The following is a 21081-nucleotide window of genomic DNA, read 5'->3' on the forward strand; positions in this document are numbered from 1 at the left end:
AGAGCACTGAGTGCTACAAGTTGTTTCTTGAACACCTCCACAGCTTGTGTCGGTATCTAATCACCCTTTCTGTGAAGAAATTCCCCCTCCTAATGTCCATAGTCTGTAGCCTGGACGGAGGCTGAAGGCAGAGTCACTAAACTATGGTTGGAAGGGCCGTCTGTAGATCACCCAGCCCAACCCAAGCAAGGCAGGGTCACCCAGAGCAGGTGACACAGGAACGTGTCCGGTGGGTTTAGAATGTCTCCAGACTCCACGTTCTTCCTGGGCAGCTTGTCCCAGTGCTCTGCCACCCTCAGCGGGATTCTTTGAAGGCACAGAGTCATAGAATGATGGTTCAGCTGGAAAGGACCATTGGGATCACCCAGTCCACCCCCCTGCTCCAGCATGATCCCCTGAGTGGGGCATTCAGGGCTGTGTCCAGAGGGCTTTTGGGGGACACCCCACACCCTCTCTGTGCAGATTTTCCCAGTGCTTGATCACCCGCACAGTGAAGAAGTCCTTCCTCACGGAATCACAGGATGGTTTGGGTTGGAAGGGACCTAAAAGATCTTGCTATTCCAGCCCCCTGATGTGGGCAGGGATGCCACCCACTAGACCAGGCTGCTCAGATCTCTGTCCTACCTGGCCTCAAACATTTCCAGGGATGCAGCTGTCAAAGATTTTCTGAAATGACACCACCTTCACAGCAAAGGATTTAATCCTAATTGCTCATCTAAACCCACTCTTTCAGCTTGAAGCAGTTCCCTCATTTGTCAGTACAGATTCGTGTTCAAAATCCTTCTGCATCTTTCTGTCCATTTGAGTACTGAAAGGCCACAATCGAAGCCTTCTCTTTTCAGGCTGAACAATCCCCAATTCTCTCAGCCTTTCCTTGTAGGAGAGGTGCTCCACCCCTCCAATCATTTGGACTGGGCTCAATCATCTTCTCTGGGCTCACTACAACAGGTCCCTGTCTCGTTTTTTGGGTGGAACTGCCTGTGCTCCAGCCTCTGCCACCCTCCCTCAGACACTCAAAAACTCAGACACAACTTGTTCCCTGCATCACTCCTCCCATGTCCCAGCTGTGGCCGTGCATGCTGCTCCTGCCCAAGCCGTGTTTGCTGAGCTCTGGTGTCCCTGTCCCCTCACGCACGTTCCCAGGGCTGCAGTCTGTCCCCAGCATTCGCAAGGCAGCTCCGGCATCTGCCTGAGCAGGAGGAAAATTCAGTGTGTTTGTCACTGGCACCCTCAGCCCTGCCAAATCCCTTCCCCGTGAGGGTGTAAGCGACACAGCACTTCCTGGTGCCCCCGTGGCAGGCTGCCTGCGCCATCTGTTCGTGTCACTTTGGTCATTAACCAGCGCGGCCCGCGGGCTTTGTCTGCTGACAGTGATGAACGGCAGCAGCGCTCCCCACAGCACGGCCCTGCAGGTAGCAGGGGGGGAATGCTGTGCTCTTTGCATCCATATTCACACCTGGGGTTTGCAGGAACGGCGCTTGGACGAGCTCTGGGCTGCTGCACCCAAATCCACGCTTGCCTGACAGAGCTGGAGGAAGCCATGGTGGGGAAGAGGAGCCAGGGCTGGCTGCAGTACAGGCCTCCACTGCAAGCCAAATTTCATTTCAAGTCACTGTAGCCCTACAGAAATGGCATGGCATGTGCTGGGGCTGTGTGTGCGTCACAGCATTAGCCAGTAAAGGTCAGCTGCAATGGAAGAGGGGCATAAGCCTTTGTGCAGTTTATGGAGATAAGCCAGATCTGGGAAGCTGGGCTCTGGGTTTCAGACAGCTTCGTGCTGTGCATGTGGAGAGGGTGACAGAAAAGGGAACAGGGAGGTTGGGAATGGCTCCTTCTGAGATTTATAGTTCATTTGTATGGCCTGAATTTATTAAACCTCCATTCTCTTCCCCTTTCTGTGGAGAAAATCGGAGCTGATCCTCAGGTTCAGCCCTATGTTTACAAAAGACTTTTCAACCTCCGCTGAGGTTGCTATGGAAATCACACTAGTTTGTGTCTCGTGTTTGTCTTACCAACCTGATTTGTAAAAGAATGGTGTGAATTTAGAGCTGGCTGAGTTCCCAGCTGGCCGCTGGTCCTGGAAGGCATCCTTGCAGTCTCAGCCCTGGCTGGAGCAATGCAAACAGCTTCCTCCACACTGTCTGCCAGCTCCCCGGCTCCTGTGCCTGCGGCTCTCCCAGCCTTGGGTCGCCTTCAGCCCACCAGGACAGAAACCATCCAGTGCCAGGCTGGACTCAGCCCTGCCAGGGAGACACCAGCTCTGTTGCAGAGGCCACGGCAGCTCCCCTGTCCCCTCTCAGTCACCACAGACTGCTTTACAAAGGAGAATGCTGCAAACCAATTGAGTTTCCTCTGCTGAGCCCTAAGCACAACTAATCCCTAACATTTCTTCCTCACAGCCACCTCTCCAAACACACAGCCTCCCACAGCAGGGCTGTGAATGATGAGCTGCCACGACTTGGCCCTCTGGTGCCAGTCCCCATGGGAGGAAGGCAGAATGGCAGCCTGAGGGCTGCAGGGAGCAGCTGGACTCACTTGCCCAAAATGTGGCTTGTTCCAGCCACAGCCCCAGGAAACAAACAGGCAGCTGCCTGTCATCCAGCAGAGATCTTGCAAACAGTAGGGAAAGGGACTTGGGAACATCTCACTCTCAAACTACGCGTTGAGGGAGTTGGTGCAGACTCTTAATGTATTCTGCATGATTTACTTTTAAAAATCTGGGGAGTGGGGCAAGACACGTACTTAGGTCATACAAAAATAGAAAGTATTTCATCAAAGTACAAAGCCCACAAAATTAGAGTGCTGGGCTGGGATTGGGACAGGACTGGGCTTACTGGGGTGAGTGGATTTGCATTAGAACAGGGTAGTGTTTTCATAGGTCAGTTCGAACCAAACAACAAAACTTGGCTCCCTGATTTTTATCAAAGCAGCTCATTTGTGTTTCTGAGGAGTTCTCCTACCAAAGGGATCCTTCTGGAAGCACTGCAATCCTTTGCTGAGACAGACCCTGCACGTCAGGCAGGAGCAGCCGTGGAGCTCCAACACCCACGGTAAACGTGGGCAGCTGCGCTGCTGAAATCCCTTTGCATTTTTGTCCTGTTCATGGTATGTGCCTGGGCACAGCTCAGCACCAGCATCTCTGCAGCCCAGTCCAGCACTCCCACAGCCCAGTCCAGCATCCCTGCAGCCCAGCCCTTCTCCAGCCCCGGGCAGAGGGCACTGCTGGCATGAAATCCAGCCCGCATGCTGAGACTGCTTTCCGCTTGTTTCACCATCAGATCTCTGCGTTAGATGCTGTTTTGTGCTGCCCCTGCCTTTCTAAACACCCTGTGAAGGGAAAGGATGTTTTCCAGCAAGACTGATGCTGTAATTAGTCAATTTGCTAATAAGCTGAGGTGTGAATGGCTTTCTGTGAGGCAGGAGGAGCAGCTGTCCCCAGGCACAGCCCTCAGTGTCACCTCCCCAGCTGCCCAGCTCCTGATGGATGAGCTCTCCAGGAGCGGTGAAAAGGCTTTGGTGACTTTTGGGGAGGGAATGTTTTTGTGAATGGATCATGACACAACCATGGCCTGATTACCGAGCTGAGCAGCTCCCTCCACCCCCCCAAAAGCCATGTGTTAGCTGCGTCTGTCACTGCTTAGCTGTCACAGTACAGTCTGGGACAATGCTCCAGTTTTCCCAGGGGATTCTCAGCAGAAAAGAGCACACTAGAAAGACATACAACGTCAGAGCATGAGGCACAGTCTCCCAAAAGAGATGAAGGCAGAGGAGGGGGAATGACAGGCCATGGGGAGCTGCTGGGAGATGCTAGCACAGGCCTTTAGCGAGGGAGGGGCACCTTCACAGCCCAGGGCTGCTCATTCCCGATTATCCTGCTGCTTGGGGGATGGACCATTCTGACTTGCACTACTGACTAACCAGACAGAGTAAATAACAGACTGGGAGGAGAGGAAACTCTGTCCTGGACCCACCCTCCTCCTCCCTCTGCTCAGCAGAGGGGAGAACGCTCTGCTCCCTTCCTCCTCTCCTCTCAGTGCACTCCAGCAGGCAGAGACAGACCCAGCCTGGCCCCAACTGCCAGATAGCAACGAGGTCTGCACACATGAGGCATGACAGCATCCTCCCTCTCTTTTTCCCTTTTTTTTTTTTTTTTCTCTTTTTAATGCAGCCAATCCAGCAAAGCCCCAAGCTCTTGCTCACATGCTGTTGTTTTTGCAAGTGATTTTATTTTAAAACCGGAACTCGAGTTCTCCATTTAACAAGCCCCCCCCTTCCCCTTTCTTTTTTTAAATAAAATTAATTTATTCTACACAACAGTAAACTCTTCCAGACTCTTCCCTATTTACAAATTAACATCTTTTGCTTGCAGATCATTGCTCCCCCCTCCTTTTCCTATCCTGTGACACAGAAAGTGAGAAACAAAGCCAATATCTGAAGCTCTGTAAGGCAGTGCTCCCATCCAGCCTTCTGGATCCCACCCTTGGGGCCTCAGGGAAGAACCAGAGTGACAATGTCTGTCTCAGACCTGGAGATCTCTCCTCATCCACCGTGTGTGTCAAACCCATCAACCAAGAGCATCCAGCCTCTCCCTGCTCCTCTGAGCTGTGTTTTAGCTGGGCTGAGGAAGGAGGAATACCCTCAACAGAGCAAAGTGCTCCTGCTGCCCTCTGAAGTGTTTGGGGAGAAGGTGGCATTTGCTGCAGGAATGGCATCCACCAGGCCTTGTCTGACATATCCATGGGCCAGAAAGGCAGCTCTCCCATCAAGGGAGGAGGCAAGGAACCTTGGAGACAGCTCCCCTGTCCTCTTGAAGCAGGAGGCACATATGAGTCAAGCACTGGGGACATGCTCAGGAAAGAAGGCACCTAAATAAACAAAATTTTGGCCCAATCCAATTCTAGGCAAATTCAAGGTGGTTTTTTTTTTGTTTTTAAGGTTGTGGCTCGGTTTGTACCTCTTTGAACTAAGTGGTAACTTCTGGTTGGGTATGGTGGGTTCTGTTGGTCTGTTCTACCTGGAGACCTGTCCAGACACTCCAAAGCCACCTATCTCAGGTCCTGTGAGCACTGTTACACTGCCAGGAGTCCTGGGTAAGACAAGCTGTGTCAGCCAAACCAAGGGGGATGTGCAAACACTTTGCAAGCAAAGCTGCCCTTCTGGAGGGTCTCTCACCCCTCCTGAGGCACAAACCCTGGCCTGTAAAACCATTCTCAGGGCTTCCATGGCCTGTTGGAAAAGAATCAATGTAGTGTTTTTGTTTGGAGTCCAGCCAAGCAGGAACACCTGCTTTTACCTGCAAGGCAAAGCTGTCCCTCACCTCTGGACACAGTCTCTGGGCTCTGCCTGACCCCTGAGACATCCTGAATGATCAAAAACTGATGTAAAGAGGAGGTGTTGCTTATTTTCCAAGGTTTGCCTTGAGCAATGGAAAATATTGCCCAGCTGTGGCAGAGAGTAGGCAGAAGGCTGCTGCCCTTGTGGAGAGCTTAGGTTTTGAAAAATCAAGGAAGAGAGGGAGGAAGAAAGGGTTATCCAGGGATTCTCTGCTGGTACAGCAAGGAGAGAAAGGAAACAGAGGAACAGAAAAGGCAGGACAGCAGGAAAACCCTTCCTTGAATGCAATTCATTGACCTTTGGACAAAAACTTTCTTCTGTCAGAGGGTAGGAAACACATGCCCCAGAAGGAGCCCAAAAGCCAGCCCAGATAAACCCTCAGGGCTCTGCAGCGGCACCCTCTCAGTGATCCATGTGTGTGAGGAGAGTCTCTGCATGGAGAGCTCACATTTCCATGCTCATCCCAAAATACCAGAGCCCCTCAGCAGCTGGTTTGCAGGGCAGTGGTGCCAGAAGGATGTTGGCCATGCTGAGCTCTCGCCCCACAGGGGACATGCCAAGGTGCTTTGGCTGGAGGATGGAGCCTGCCTCAGCTTCAGGTGCCATCCCACGATGGCCACACCCAGGAGGAGATGCAGGGAGCCCAGCTCGGCCCTGGCAGAGCTCTTGGTCCGGAGGGAAGGAGCAGAGGCTGCAAGCTCTAACATGGCACTGACTCTTCCAGCCTCCCACACCCCCAGCACTGCCCCAACCCTGGCACGGTGCTGGGACACTGCCCAGAAGCGGCCGGGAGTGAGGAGGACAGCCCGGCTGGGTGGCTGGCGGCCGCAGGAGGGGTGGCGAGGCCGGTGCAGCGGTGAGGGGGCTCTGCCCCGCTCCCCCAGCACGGGGCTCAGTAGAAGGAGTACTGGTTTTCCACCGCCCGGGTGCGGCTCCGGGCGCTGTCAGCCTCGTGGTAGTCCTCGGCGCTGGCGGCAGGAGGCTCCGGCCGGCGCTCGGCGCTGTCGCTGCGGCTCCGCGGGCCCAGGGCGCCCTCCAGGCGGTGGTAGGGGGCGGGGGCCGGGACGGGGGGGGCCACGGCCACCCCCTCGGCGGGCGGTGGCACCGGCGGGCCCGCGGGTGCTGTGCTGCAGAAGTAGTGTGGCGGCGGCAGGTCGGCCCGGCAGCTTGGTGGCTGTGGCACGAGGGGTGGCGGGGGGCCGGTGTCTGCAAGGGAAACGGGAGCTTGACCCCTCCTGTGCTGCCTGGATCCCTAACCCTGTCCTTCTCCAACCCTCCTTCCCGCTCTCTCCCAGCACAGCAGGACACTCCGAGCCTTGCAGACCTCCCTGTACCTCTCAGGGGACTGACACCCACAGCCAGGGAGTCACACTGACACAGCCCGACATCCAGCTGGCACATCCCCAGAGCCACACACAGCAGCAGGGCACTGCTTTAGGGAGGGAATCCCACGGATCTATCCCCACCCAGCCCTGCCCAGCCCTGGCACCTACCGGGCTGCGGGCTCTGTGCCACCACGTAGCTGCGGAGGGTGATGTCGGCCGCGCCGCCCGACTCCAGCGGGATGGGGTGCGTGTGGAAGTGGCGCAGCATGTCAAAGATGGTCTGGAACCAGAGGTGCTGCACGTGGCACTGCCCGCTCTCGTTCAGCGACAGGCGCAGGTGCTGCAAGGGCAGGGGGCAGGGGGTGAGCTGGGGGTCGTGAGGGTGAGACCCACCCTTGCAATCTGCAGGAGCCACCTCCACCAGCCAAGGGAGGTTTGCTCCTTACATAGGATTGTTGTGTTTACCCTGCTGCAGGGTGTTTCTTGTATGACCCCAGTTGCTGCAGCACCAGAAGTTTGACCCCTCCTGGGGATGAACACCATAAAGAAACACACAGGGTACATCTGGGTACAACCAGGGGCAGCTGAAGCCCTGATCCCAGGGTCACAGACAGCCTGGGGAAGCCTCTAGCACACCTGAAGCTCTTGCAAGGTGACAAGAGCAGGCAATCTCTGCTAGGAAAGGGACCCAGCAAAATACTGCTTGTGGTTGGTTTTTCATAGTGCATCCATGTAGCAGGACACAGAACAGACAAGGAGAGGGCAGGGGAAGGTGTGCCAGGCTACACTGAGCCCCCATGGGGTTCCTATGCTCACATGACAGGCACTGATCCAGTTGGGGAAGTGTAGAAGGGGCTGGGCAGGATGCAGAGGGGTCTTGGGGCACAAGGACAGGTGGTCCTGAGGGCTCCCTGCAGAGCTGCTGCGTCTGGTGTCACCCACAGAGCAAGAATTCACCTGAGGTGCTGGGCAGGGCTGGCACTCACATCCACGGAGAAGCAGAGGGCACAGAGAACAGAGGGCACAGAGAACAGAGGGCACAGAGAAGCAGAGGGCACCCACCTTGGCTTTCCCCTGGAAGTTGAAGGTCAGCACGTACTCGCCCGGCCGCGTCTCGCTCTGCCGGATGACGAACAATCCGTGGCTGCGGGCGCCCCCGAAGAGCACCAGCTGCGCTGCCTTGATCCGTGACAGAGTCCCGTGGAACCAGGGGAAGTCAGACAGGTTGATCTCAGCCTCGGCCTCGCTGTCCTCCCCTGCCCGCAGGGACAGCAGGTTTTTAGGGAGCACCCGAACATCGCCCGCTCTCCTCCTGCCCCCTCCTCCTCTCCCTCTGTGTGCCCTCCACAGTGAGATGCTGGGGCTGCATCCTGCATCCCAGTACCTGTGAGATGCCCACCGGCGGTGGGGGAGGATTCCAGCGTCTGCAGGAAGCTTTCCAGTGGGACGTGGGTGAGGAGCTCCCCCAGGGAGTCCCTGCCCCGGCCGTGGGGCACGGGGACAGCCGTGGCCATGGCAGTGTTGTGGGTGCTGGGCAGGCCACATCTGTCTGGTGGCCTGGGTGCCTCTGGAAGGGAAATGGCAGAGGGATGAGTCTGTGGCTCAGCATCACCCACCATCACTGGGCAGAGCTGGGGGCTGTCTGCTCTGCAGGAAATATACTGGGTACTCCTGTATCTTAGAGACACCTGAGGGCTAGATTATGGCTCTGAGGGATGCCCAGACTTTCCCAGATGTAGTTCCTTACCATCATTCAGGAACTCGCAGCTGGATGAGGTTGTCCTGCCTGGCAGGCAGGCTCCTTGTGCACAGGACACCAGCTCAATGTCATCCCCACTGTCCCTAGAGGAGAGCACAGACAGAGACACACATGTGGCACCTCCACTCACTGGCATGGAATGGGGAGTTGGACAAACAAAATTCCAGTGTGATCCAAGAGCACATCCTATTGCTCCTGAATTCCTCCCAAGGGGTTGTCACTGTACCAAGAGAATTGAGAGGCAGAGCAGCTACCAAACATGACTTTTAGGTGTGAGAAACCAGCATGGGAGGGATTAAACCCTTTAAAGCTCACACTGCACAGGCCATGCCAGTCGGTTCCAGCTGCAGGATTTTGCTGCAGCCTTGTGGGTTTGGAAGGAAAGCTGTTACCTTGACTCTGAGTGCTTTGCACCCACACACCCTCCCACCACCAGCCTCCACCTGAGGGCGCTTTCACTTTCACCCTCTGCAAAGGAAATTACCCACCCACGGGAATTACATCCCTAAAATACTTAAACCACCAAGTCAGGAGGGATGGAGCAAGACAGCAAGTGGGAATAGAGCCAGGGAGCCACTCAGAGCATCCCCTGCTGCCGGCCCTCTCCGTGCACTTCAGCACCCTTCTTGCACAAGCATCTGACTTGCTCCACATCCTATTTTTATCCCAGCCACCAGCAAGAGCCCAGAGCTTCCCACAGCACTTGGCTCTCTTGCTTCACACGGGCCACGTGGGCACAGGCAGCGGGGAAGCGGCTGCGTCGGCAGCAACAGCTCCCAGTGAGCTCCTGAATTATTTAGTGGCCAGTAAGTGAATCAGCCACTGGGAGTCATTCAGCTGCAGCCAGTTAAAAACAAGCAGGGAGGAAGGAAACCAAAAGCAGCAGTGCTGTGCAGAAAAGCCGTGGCTGGGCGCTCAGGCGGCGGCTGCAGCACGCAGCCCTTGGCAGAAGCGTCGGGAGCTGATTGAGAATTCGCTCCTGGCAGCGAGCGTGTGTGTCGGTGTATTAAACAGCTCATTACTATTTGCTCTGGAGTTCATTATTATTTGCTTTGCAGTCACGTCCGGGGGCCGGTGTGGGACGGCGCTGGGTGCTAAGCAAACAGAGAGGGCTGGGAGGCTGCCAGGGGCACAGCCAGGGGCTGCTCAGGGGATGCTGCTGGATCCTGTGGTGGCTGGAGGGGAGCACGGCCTGGAAAACCAGCACTGAAACATGGAGTGAGGGAAAAAAGGCCTTTTCCCAGCCTTGCATCAGCAGCCCAGCCTCAGCAGTGCTTCTTGAGTTATAGAATCACAGAATGGTGTGCTTAAAGCTCATCTCTTTCCATAGGCAGGGACACCTTCCACTAGCCCAGGTTGCTCCAAGCCCTGTCCAACGTGGTGCTGGACACTTCCAGGGATGGGGCAGACACAGCTTCTCTGGGCAATCCATGCCAATGAACTATAGATTTCAGAAAACAGCAAAAGGAGCAAAGATCTGGATCACCAGTACATCCTCTCTGTAGTGACCAAATGCCTCTCTCTAGCAGGACGGGGTAAAGGCAGCCTGGAGGGAGCAGGAGCCTCTCCAAGCCTCTGTTCCAGGTTTGCTTGATGTTTTCATACTACAAGCATGTTTTTTTCCAAAACTGTGCCAAGAAAGGCAGTGCCAGGGTTTCCCCAGAGGCTGGGCCTGTCTGAGCCAGCTGAAGGGCAGCAGCACCAGGCACACAAACCTCCCTAACACAACTTGCTGCATGTGCTGGTGAAACAGCAGATGAGAAGTTCTGACTGAGTTATGACTCCAATGACAACACTGATGCCACTGTGATAGAAATATAAATAAATCAATTCAACCAGCAGATTTAAAATATATAATGGATGCTAAGCTGGAAAAAAACCCATGGAAAACAGCTCAAATATTATATAAAAGCTTCAGAAGGTGGGTGTTAGGAGCTTCCTGCTTTGAAGGAAGGTTCCCAGGTCACCTGCCTCTGCCAGGCTGAGGGGACATGGGGCAGAGAAGGGTGAACAAGTGCTCTGCACCTCTGGCAGACACAGGCTGCTAACTCTGCCTCCAGACCTCTGCTGGGATGAGTTAGGCACTTCCTGTGACAACCCAAGCAGCAAAAATTGCATCTGGGTAACAGCCTGTGTTCAGACAGCACAGCCCAGCCCCACAGAGCCCCTTCCCCAGCAATCCTTACCCAGGGTCGATGCAGTCCTGGATATCAGCCACCCACGAGTGCTTCTGCAGGGAGTCAATGGTCTCTAGGATGTACTCAGCCCCATTCTCCACCTGCAGGCCACGTGGGATGGAGTCAGCTGTGCTGGGGTGCTGCCCCCCACCCCGAGGCAAAACACACCCCACAGCCCAGCCAGACCCCCTGAACAGCACCTCAGCTGAGCAGGACAGCATCAGAGTCCCACCCCATCCCAAGGGGTGACCCAGGGGATCAGTGTCCCACCCCATCCCAAGGGGTGACCCAGGGGATCAGTGTCCCACCCCATCCCAGCACAGAAGTTTCCAGAGGTGACCCACAGAGATGCATCCAAGATGACCCCTGACCAAATCTGGAGCTCAGAGGAAAATCTCACCCCACTGTTACCAGCAAATACATGACAGGTTTTTTACAGCCTCCATGGAAAAAACACACCTGGCTGGCAGCATTGGGGTACATGGTACTATGACCAAGCACAGACAGCATCCCTTGCTCCTGGGGCACCTCTGTGTCCCCCCAAAACTAGCTCTGCACAGGTATAGCAGAAGCCATGCTGCTCTCTGCCCCAGAACCCTGCCAGACCCCAGGAATTTTAAACCTCTCCTCTATTATCTTTTCTGCCTGCTGGTCCATGAGGTTTCTGACTTCTGATTCCAACAGAGTGGGAAAGAAACCCCCTTTCACAAGAAAAAAATAATAAATAAAAATTAGGATGCAAAAAAAGCCTCCAAACTGTCCAGCCCAAAGGAGCTGTGCCTTTCTGGGGCCAGGCAGAACCCAGTGGACTCACATGCCAAGGGATGCTGTGTGCCTCTGGCAGGTTTCCCTGCATCCCTCATGGAGCCTTAAACATCGTGTTCCCAAGGTGGCAGAGCAGCCCTGACTCCAGGAGGGTGTCACACTGCCAGCTGAGACAACCTCCAAGCAAATTCAATTAATCCCAAACAACTGAATCACCCTCCTGAAAATAAGCAGGGAGGGCAGGGAGCAGAGCAGTGACCTGGACCCTGTCCCAAGCAGAGGTGGAGGGGAGTAGCAAAGATCCCCCTCCCCAGTTTGTTTAACTTAAGAAAGGATCTTCTCTGGCTTTTTGAGGGCAAGGCATGAGGCTGACGTGGGAGATGGGGCTGCTCACTCATGCAGAGCAAGACAGCAAGCGAAGCATGTGCAGGCCTTGGGTATTTTGCAAGCACCTGCTTGTGCAATGGAAAAACTGCATGTGCTTGGTGTCTGGTGAGCTCTGGGGACATGCTGGCTGCTCATTTTTAGGCAATCTGGCAGAAACTATTTCAGTGTGGCCTCCCCAAACAACGCAGGGGCTTTTCCACCCTGTAACCTGTGTGTTGTGTGGGAAGGTTGAGATTGGGTTCCACATCACACAGGAAGGGAAACCACAGCACCCAGCTTGCCCACCTAACCTGGAGCCCAGCACTGAGGGTGCTTCACCCTCTCTGCAAGTCTAGCCAGCAAAGAGGGAATGGGAGAGCAGAAAGATGTCCCAGCAAGAAGGACCCAGGCAGAAAATGAGCCAGGAATAACAGGGGATGTGAGAAAAGGGGACAGCATCCTGTGCCAGCAGCTGGGAGGGGAGAGCAAGGCCTGGCTGGGGGGGCTCCATGCTGTGCTTGCTGCCTCAGCTCAAAGGATCGATTGTGATCGATTCCCCTGTGGCAGGGGGAGAGCCAGGACAGGGCAGGAGCAGGAGGTACCTGGTAAAGCAGGTATTTTCCAGCTGGCAGGGTTTGGAGCATTCCAGAAGGGCATTAAAGGAATGGCTGGAGCTGTTAGCAGTGGAGTGGAGTGAGCATGTCTGGCCTTAGAGGATGGGAAGTGGGCAAGCACAGAATCTTCCTCCAGCAGCCAGAGAAGCCAACCCTCACAGGCACCCAGAAGGAATCCCAGAGCTGGAACCCCCAGCAGGGATCTGTCATGACCAAGCCCATCTGTTCATGTTCATGACAGCCCCAGGGACAGGGAGAAGCAGTGGCACATCCTGAGTGTTGAATTTGGACACTGATGTGACACATTTGAGGTGGGGCTTGCAAGGTGATCTAGAAAATGTGACAAGTAGTTGATGAGCCATATTCCAAGAGCAGAGATCAATGGCAGATGGGTTATCAATGGCCAGTGGTCAAAGCTGAGGGATGTGTCAGCAGCTCCTTCCCATCAAAGGCTCCTCAGTGATGAGGACAAAAGAATGTGAGGATGCCTGATCAATTCATGGCTGACATCACACTGCAAGTGTGTTGGAAGATCAGGCAAGAATTCAAATGAACTTGTCAAAGCTGAAGTGGAAGGAAAAGCGGAAAGCAGCCTCCAGCTCAAGGACAGGGTGAGCCCTGGGCTCACAGTGATCAGCGTGGGTGTGTGGGCTGGGGAACCACGTCTTGGGAGCAGTTCTGCAAAAATCATCCCAGAGTTGCACCAGCCCACAGGCTGCGTGTGAGTCAACATCATCATCATCACAGTGTGAGCAAAGCAACTGCATCAGCCTGGGCTGGACAGAGAGGAAGAAGAAAGGAGAAGCAATCCTTCCCATCTGCTCTGGGCCATGGCCCCATGTACATTTTGGGGAGTTCCATCTCCAGAGCCTGCAAGGAAAGCAAGGAGGACCTTGAGCTGGCCAGTCAGGAAAACAGAAGACACTTGAGGTTGGCCTTTGAGGCACAGAAAACAACAGCTGAATGAGCCTCTGTGCCTCTACCACTGCTGAGGCTCAAGAGCAAGAAGCCCTTGGGGAAGAGAAGGTGCCAGAAGTTATGTGACCTTGACAAGGAGCTGGATTTGATGGAAAGAAATTTGCCCTGGGAATGTGTGCTGGGGCCAGGTGGATTTCAAGGCTTGGGGGCTTTCACAAAGCCAGGCTAAATTTCCCTCCTCTTTTTCCTTCATAGTTTTCTAAGCTTTCAAACAGGTTCATTCAGCTGGGAGGCCTGGCCTCTCTGCTCTGCTTTGCCACACACTCTTGGGGAGAAGTGTCAGGGACAGAGATGTTTGTTCAGAAGAGGTAGAACACAGAAATGCTCAAAATCCAATGTTCACTACCATCATGGTGTCCAAGACCCTGCAAAATTCAGCCCTGATCTGTCATGACAAGCTGTTGTCTTCCAGCAGAGCAGGAGGTTGCACTGAGTTAATTAATTGCATGATATGGAAAATTCTGAAGAAAGAGACTTTCACTCTCTGCTCATGCCCCCAGACTCACGGGTGGTTGATGTCCAGGGTCTCAATGGCCTCACAGAGCTGTTCCCACAGAATCACTAAGGCTGGAAAAGACCTCCAAGATCATCAAGCCCAACCTTTGACCAGATGCCACCTCATCAAGCAGACCACAGCACTAAGGGCCACGACATGGTGTCAATGAAACAGCCACCATATGTCACCGATCCGGGACAGCAGCAGCCACAAAACCACCAGCAGCTGCACCAAGGAGCATTTTCCCTTGCAGGTTGTCTCAGGTCACTGATTTAACCCATCACAGAGAAGCCAAACCCCACTGTGAAAGCCAGACAGCTTGATCCCAAAACACCCTGGTGTCAGCTGGAGGAGGCAGGGATCCTGTGGGGAGCATTTGTGCTGTTGGCATCTCAGCCCTGAAAGCCAAGGCAACAATCCCTTTGGGGACTGAGCCTCCTGCACTGCAGGGAGCAGGTGCAGAGGGGGTTCCTGTGGGGATCCACACCCTGCTCTCACCTTCAGGACGAAGGTGTTGTCTTTGTCAGGCATCTCCAGGGGCATGGTGGTGCGCACCTCGATGATGGCCGACAGCGGGATGCTCACCTTGGGTTTGGAAGCCTGAGAAAAGAAAAAAAAATACCAAAGAAAATAAATGAAAAGAAATCAATGAATTAAAAAAAAAGTCACTCAATTGAATCAAACTGTCCCTGGGGACAATGCAGCAGGGCTCTCACAGGCAAGATCAGCTCAGCCTGTGCGGTTATTACAGGGGGGGATAAACAGCATTGATTTCCCTCCCGTGCCTGATAACTCTGAGCTCTGAATTAAACCAAGAGGAGGCCCAGTGGAAGACAGGGAGGTGCTTTTAGCTGCCAAACCACCCTCCTCGCTCCAGCGCAGGCTGATGTGCCAGCTCTGCCAACACCACTTAATTTCTCTCCATTTTCAACTCTCTCCCGAAGGAGAGAGCTGTGCTATCTGATGGGGGATGCTTCCCATGTGGAAAGCAGCCCTGCTTCTCCAGCACAGGAGCAGCATTTCAACCAAGCAGCTACGACACAGCAGCCTCAGCCATGCAGGGAATTTTAATTACATTAAAATAAAGAAAAATGAATTTCCCCCAGGGCCCCTGGCACCCGCTGGAACCTCAGTGGGGAGGCAAGACCCAGTGCCTCCCACTCCAAGTGTTTGCTGAGCAACAAATTCCCCAGATATTTGTTTTAATTATAACAAATCCCCACAAAGGAGCTCGTGGAGCTGCTCTCCAGGGCTGGTCCCCTCCAGGGCTCTGGGATTTGGAGCACTGCAGCTGCAGGAAACAGAGATGAGATTTAGTCACCAAAACCTGCGCCTGGTGCCTTGGGTGCAGCGGGTAGGATGAGGCCAGCAAGGAGCTCCAGGCTGCAAGTTACCAATAATGGGCTCAGTTCCCATTTTTATTGGGAAATAAAAATAAATAAATCCAAGACAGAACAGAAACTGCTTTTTTCCTTTCAGGATGTTTCGTTTCTGCCAGCCCCAGAGCCCCAGTGCTGCCTGCAGACACGTCTCAGCCGTGCCCATCCCTGGGGAATTTTTCCATTTTGGTGTTTGCACAGGAGAAGGTCAGAAAGGAAGCAGCAGCTGCTTCGAAAGGAAAGGAAACAAGGTGATAATTCACCCCTGAGCCAGAGAAGGGTCTCAGAATCACAGAATGGTTTGGGGTAGAAGGGACCTTAAAGATCATCTCTTTCCAATCCCCTCCTCTCCAAGAGGATTCTTCCCTTTAAAGGTTTAAAGACATGGCCATGGTTTTTGTAGGGTCTATGCAAAAACAAAGCTGTGGGCTGCTGAAGCAAAAAGCAGTTTTGTTCCAGCTGTGCCAGACTGGTGCCACTTTTACATTTGCCAGATGGAAAGCAAGATGGGATGACAGGAGAAAGCTGTAAACCAAAGTGGGGTGTGATTATAACAGAAGAGCAGACAATGTTCATAAAAGTTGCCATAAAATAATTTTAAAATTGATTTTTAGAGGCAAATCAAGATATACTAAAAAATGAATCCCTCTATGAGCTCTCTCTTAAATGTTTTAAGAGCAGCAGTTGTTCCATTTTAACCCAAGTTTATTTTCTCTTTAGTGCAGCTGACACGTCCAGCTTCATCAGATCCTCCATCCATAGAACCACAGAATGGGTTGGGTTGGAAGGAATCCTGTTCCACCCCTGCCATGGGCAGGGACACCTTCCACTGTCCCAGGTTGCTCCAAGCCCTGTCCAACCTGGCCTGGGACAGTTCCAGGGATGGGGCAGCCGTGTGCCAGAGCCTCCCCACTCCCACAGGGAAGAATTCCTTCCCAATGTCCCACCTATCCCTACCTAAAGCCATTCCACCTTGTCCTGTCACTCCATGCCTTTGTAAGATGTCCCTCTCCAGCTCTCCATAGGCTCCCTAGTGGGCACCATGGACATGGGGTTGTTTCCTTCCAGTCTGGGCTGGGGAAGCCCCAGTCCAGCCCAGAGCAATGCCCACCATCCATACCCGTGCTCTCCAGAGAGATGCATTTGAGTTTAAACTCAAGCTTTGTATTTTCTCAAAAGGTGAGAGGCACAGACCAACACCAGGAGTGCAAGGTTCATTTTGGCCTGCAGGTTGGATGGGTTTCAAGCACATTTTCCCATCCATTGACACCTCAGCCACACACCACCGGATCTCCCTCTGGAGCAGAGCGGAAACAAAAAAACCCAAGCAAAGCCCAACCGCTGCTTGAATAAAAAACACAACAGCGGACAAAAGCCAGGACGTACCTTTGGAGGGACGTAAAACTCCAGGAGGAACCTCTCTCCTTCCACCTTCACGGCTTTCCGGAGCAGGAGGCGGCACTTCTGCCACTGCGAGCTGCCCACACAGTTCGTGTCGTCGGCCACCATGTAGCGCAGCGTGCCCTCCCTCTGGATGTCCACCAGCTCCACCTTGGACGAGGGCACCTTGGACAGGCGCAGCTTGTGCGTCCATTTCTCCCGAGGGTCCGCGGGCTCCTTGCCCCCCGCCGGCCACGGCTCCCGCTCGGCCCTGCGGCCGCCCAGAGCCGCCTCGGCGCCCGGCTCCGGGGAGGACTTGCGGTGCCACATCTCCTTCATCCCATCCACCACGCACAGGCTCATGTTCCTCAGGGAAAAGCCTTTCTTGAACTTGGGCTTGGCAGCGGCGTGCATGGAGACGTCCTCAGAGCTGCGGGACTGCCCGTAGGAGGAGACCTTGTGCGCCTGCACCTGCTGGGCCGGGGTCAGGTAGCGGCTGGCGCCCAGCGGGGCGTCCATGCTGTCCAGAGACTCCGTGGACGTCTCCTCCTTCCTCGGGGCGACCTCCCGCCCGTAGGGGACGTGGCAGTTCTGCAGCCCCACGAAGGGCACGATGTTGTACTTGGTGGGCGAGTCAGACACGAACACCCGGCTGACCTCCAGGCTGAAGATGTCCAGGAAGTTGGCGGTGAAGTGGTGGGAGAAGGAGGTCTCTGCCCCGGGGGTGTCGTAGTGCGGGTTCTCCTTCAGGAACTGGCAGAACTTCTGGGCGAAGTCCACGGCGGCTGCCTGGGCGTGCAGCTTGCAGAACTCCCTCCAGTCGGGGAGCGGGGAGGAGGGCTCCTGGCACAGGGCATCGCCGTTCATGGCTGCCCCATTCCACCTGCCGGCGGGCTGGGGGACAGGGACACGGCCTGAGCGTGGCAGGGACACGGACAGCCCTTCCTGTCCCCAAAACCGGGCACAGCCAGCCTGTCCTAACCCGCACATGGGGACATGGACAGCCCTTCCTGTCCCCAAAACTGGGCACAGATAGCCTGCCCTGCCCCCAGATGGGGACATGGATAACCCACCCTGTCCCCCAAAATTGACAGACAACCTGCTCTGCCCCCCAACATGGGGACACGGACAGCCCTTCCTGTCCTCCAAAAACGGGTACAGACAGCCTGCCCTGCCCTGCAACTGGGGAATGGAAAACCCACCCTGCTCCCCCAAATGGGGACATGGACAATCCATCCTGTCTCCCCCCAAATGGGAACATGGACAACCCACCCTGTCCCCCAAAAACAGGCACAAACAACCTGCCCTGCCCCCCAGCTGGGGACATGGAAAACCTGCCCTGCTCCCCCAGATGGGAACATGGACAACCTGCCCTGTCTCCCCCCAAATGAGGGCATGGACCACCCATCCTGTCTCCCCTGAAATGGGCACATGGTCAACACAGCCCAACCCCCCAAAGGGGGCTTTGGACATGGACAACAGCTCTGACCCTTGAAATGGGGGTGACCCCTTGCCATGATGCCAGAGCTGATCTGCAGTTCCAGTGCAAAGGAGAATGCTGTAGGGAAGTGTCTGTGTGTCGCTCTCTCTCCACCTCTAGGAAAAAATCTTGGCCCTGGCAGCAGCCATAAATTGCACTTATTTTACGATTATGATCATGCAAAAGCATTATTGATTTCTCATGAAACCACTAAGGAGTCCCTGAGTGGAGGAGCCCAGGGGGATTTGCCTGCAGGATTCCTCTCACTCTGTGTCTGCCTGGGCATGGCACAGCTCTCCATAGGGAGAAGGAGCACTGGGAGTCCTGGAAGTATCCACCCAGGGCAGCATCCTCCCCTCTGCACCCAGGAGCTGGTCCTTCTCTTTCTCCAGTCTCTATTTCTGCCCTCATCCTTTGCCAAATCAATTTTGGGATTTTGCCAAAAAATCAGCTAACAGATCACCCAGGACAGGTCCTCAGCAGAGGCCAATGAGTAGGTGGGGTACAGGGGGAAAAGGAACAGAAGCCAGACCCAGGAACACACCAGGAGTTGATGGGAGCTGCAGGCCAGACCTGCGAGCCCTTGGGAGAAGCATCACTTATCCCAACCTCCACTGGTCCTTCTCCCCGTGGCTATGGGACTGGCAGGGCACATGTACAGTCCAGCTTGGTGCTCATGCTGCACTTCCCAAATCTCTACCTGGCTCTGGGCAGCACCAACAGCTTCCCCTGGGAGACCCCAGCAGCGACTGCATCTCAAAAGTCACCTCCCAGTGCTAAAACTGCTCATGGCTGCTGGTGCTGGTGGGCCTTGGCTGGGGCACTGTGTCCAGACACCCCTCCTTCCTCCACTCCAAGTTTGACAACTCCACCTCAGCTGCCTCAAAAATTGAGCCCAAGGGTGCCCGTGGCTGCCCTGCTCCTGGCAGGGATTGTGCCTGTGGGATCCAGTTCTGGAAGGACAGGACAGTCCCCCCGGGTTTTGCTGCTCTCCATTCACAGAGCAGCTCTTTCCCTGGATTTTGCTGCTCTCCATTCACAGAGCAGCTCTTTTGCTGGCGAGGGATTACTCCTGCTAATAAATCACGCGCCGCATCCCGCCGGCAGCTTACACGGCCAGTAATTAATTACTGCTCAGATGAACGGCACAAGCCACGGCACTGGGGCACTGGGGACTGGCAGAACCTGCTCCATATCCCCCAGACCCCAACCATGCCAGCCCCCAGCCCCCAGGCAGGACCCAGCCCTGAAGGCTGTGATTCAGAGCAGCAGCTGTGGCCAGGAGCTGCTCACCGTATCCCCAGCACATCCCTATGGAGATGAGCTCTCTGGGAGCACCTCCATCCAAGGAAGTGGCTCTCAACCCCCCCAGGCAGGGAGAAATCCACACAGGCAACAAAATCCCAAAAGAAACACGATACATGTGGCATTTTCCCACCTTTAAGGCAGTGATGCTGCTCAGGGCTGTGCTAAGGAGGCACTGAGGACAGGCTACACATGGACCTGCACAGCTCCTCACATCCTACAGCACCTGCAGAGCTCCAGCCCCTGCAGAAATCCCTGGCAAAGCTCTCCCCAGCATCACAGGGCTTTCCCAGAGACCTGAGCAGGGAGCCATGCCAGCTGGGAAAAAACCCATCCCTGCAGTTTAGGAGCAGCATCTGAATTTCCCCAAGAGACATCAGCAAAGCAGCAGAAAATGCAAAGCTGTTTGTTACCCGCCCAGCAAATGAAATTCCTAATTATCCATCCATCACCAAGCAGAGGATTTAAAGACTCTGCCCTTTGAATTAAAAATTCACAACCCCAGCTCTGCCATGGCCCGAGAGCTGCCCTGGCACCAAGCCACGGGCCAGGAGTATTTGGGCTCAGGGAGAAAAGGGAGATGAGGAGTCTCGTGCTGCCAATCCAAGCAGTCACAGCAAGAGCAAGGGAGAGGGAAAGGGTGCAAAGGGAAAAGAGCAGGAAGGGGCTTGTTGGGGGGAAGAGAAAGCCCCTTGGTGATGGGTTTATTTGCATCTGCCCAGGGTGTTGAGCTTCAGGGCTTTGCTGGTTTCCCTCCCGTGAATTTGGGGAAAACACAGCTCCCCATCCCTCTCTCCAGAAGGGACTAGTGCTCAGGGCCTGCCTGTTTGAAACCAAGGGATGGCAAGCTAACAGACACTGAGAGGTTAAGTGGAAAAAAAAAAAGAAGAAGGAAGAGAAAAAAAAAGGCACTTCAAAAAAGATAAAGCCCAAACAAAAAGCCTCAAGGAGATCCAGGCACGGCAGCCGGGCTCAGGCTCGGAGACGCGCACGCAGAGGCATCACAGCATCCTCCTTTCATCTGCATGGGGATGACAGACTTTAAAAGGCCAATTTATAAAAATGAAGCCTAGAGGAGAGACATCTGGCAGGTCTGAGGAGGCGGCGGCGGGGATTACTAACCCTGTGCCACATATCCAGCCCCCCCTGCCCGGAGCAGAGCCAGGAGCCCCCGGCCAGGATCCAACAGCACAGCCTGGCAATCAGGGGGGTGGTTTAAGGGCAGCCCTGGGACTGCAGAGCCATCCCCGCCCCTGATTCACCTGATTTCTGCAGGAAGCAGCCTTCCAATTATCTGTGTAGATTTACCTTTAATCTGGATGCCTGCACTCCCCTCCATACCAACAGCTCTGCCCCACTTCTTGAAATAACTTGTCATGCCACAGACAGCATCCCCGGGCAGAGCGGTGGAAGCGGAGACGAAAATAAGCTCACAGTGAAAATAAGCAGCAAATGTGCAATTGCTTTCTGGAAAGGGCCATCCCCTGCCAGCCCAGCTTCCTGAGGGCACCTTTCTAAGGAGCCAGGTCCCTTTGGGAGTGCCATCAGCCCACTCCAGAAGTGGCTCAGGGGTCCCAGCCTTGTCCTGGCCTGGGTGACAAGAGGACAGAAAAATAAATACATAAATTGGGGTGGCTTGTTGTCATGAATAAGCCATGGAGTGGCACTCATGGCATCAGATTCGTGACTTCTAACCCACCTGAACGAGTCCCCAAACTCCTCC

The 21081-nt window shown here is 54.7% G+C and overlaps 1 protein-coding gene across 2 annotated transcripts in view; it reads right to left on the bottom strand.

Annotated features, from left to right (window-relative positions):
* SH2B2 (SH2B adaptor protein 2) overlaps positions 1-21081 on the bottom strand; it is a 241493-nt gene that overhangs the window by 214226 nt on the left and 6186 nt on the right. For both annotated transcript variants that reach the window (XM_056506902.1, XM_056506903.1), the window contains exons 3-10: positions 16580-17467; positions 14313-14414; positions 10605-10696; positions 8407-8501; positions 8044-8226; positions 7722-7915; positions 6828-6999; positions 5076-6540 (exon numbers count right to left, since the gene is read on the bottom strand). In XM_056506902.1, coding sequence (XP_056362877.1) covers positions 6227-6540; positions 6828-6999; positions 7722-7915; positions 8044-8226; positions 8407-8501; positions 10605-10696; positions 14313-14414; positions 16580-17440 — 2013 coding nt within the window. In that variant the 5' untranslated portion in view covers positions 17441-17467 and the 3' untranslated portion in view covers positions 5076-6226. The remainder of the gene's footprint in view (positions 1-5075; positions 6541-6827; positions 7000-7721; positions 7916-8043; positions 8227-8406; positions 8502-10604; positions 10697-14312; positions 14415-16579; positions 17468-21081) is intronic.

Source organism: Oenanthe melanoleuca, chromosome 19, assembly GCF_029582105.1.
Source record: "Oenanthe melanoleuca isolate GR-GAL-2019-014 chromosome 19, OMel1.0, whole genome shotgun sequence".
Taxonomy (NCBI): Eukaryota; Metazoa; Chordata; class Aves; order Passeriformes; family Muscicapidae; genus Oenanthe; species Oenanthe melanoleuca.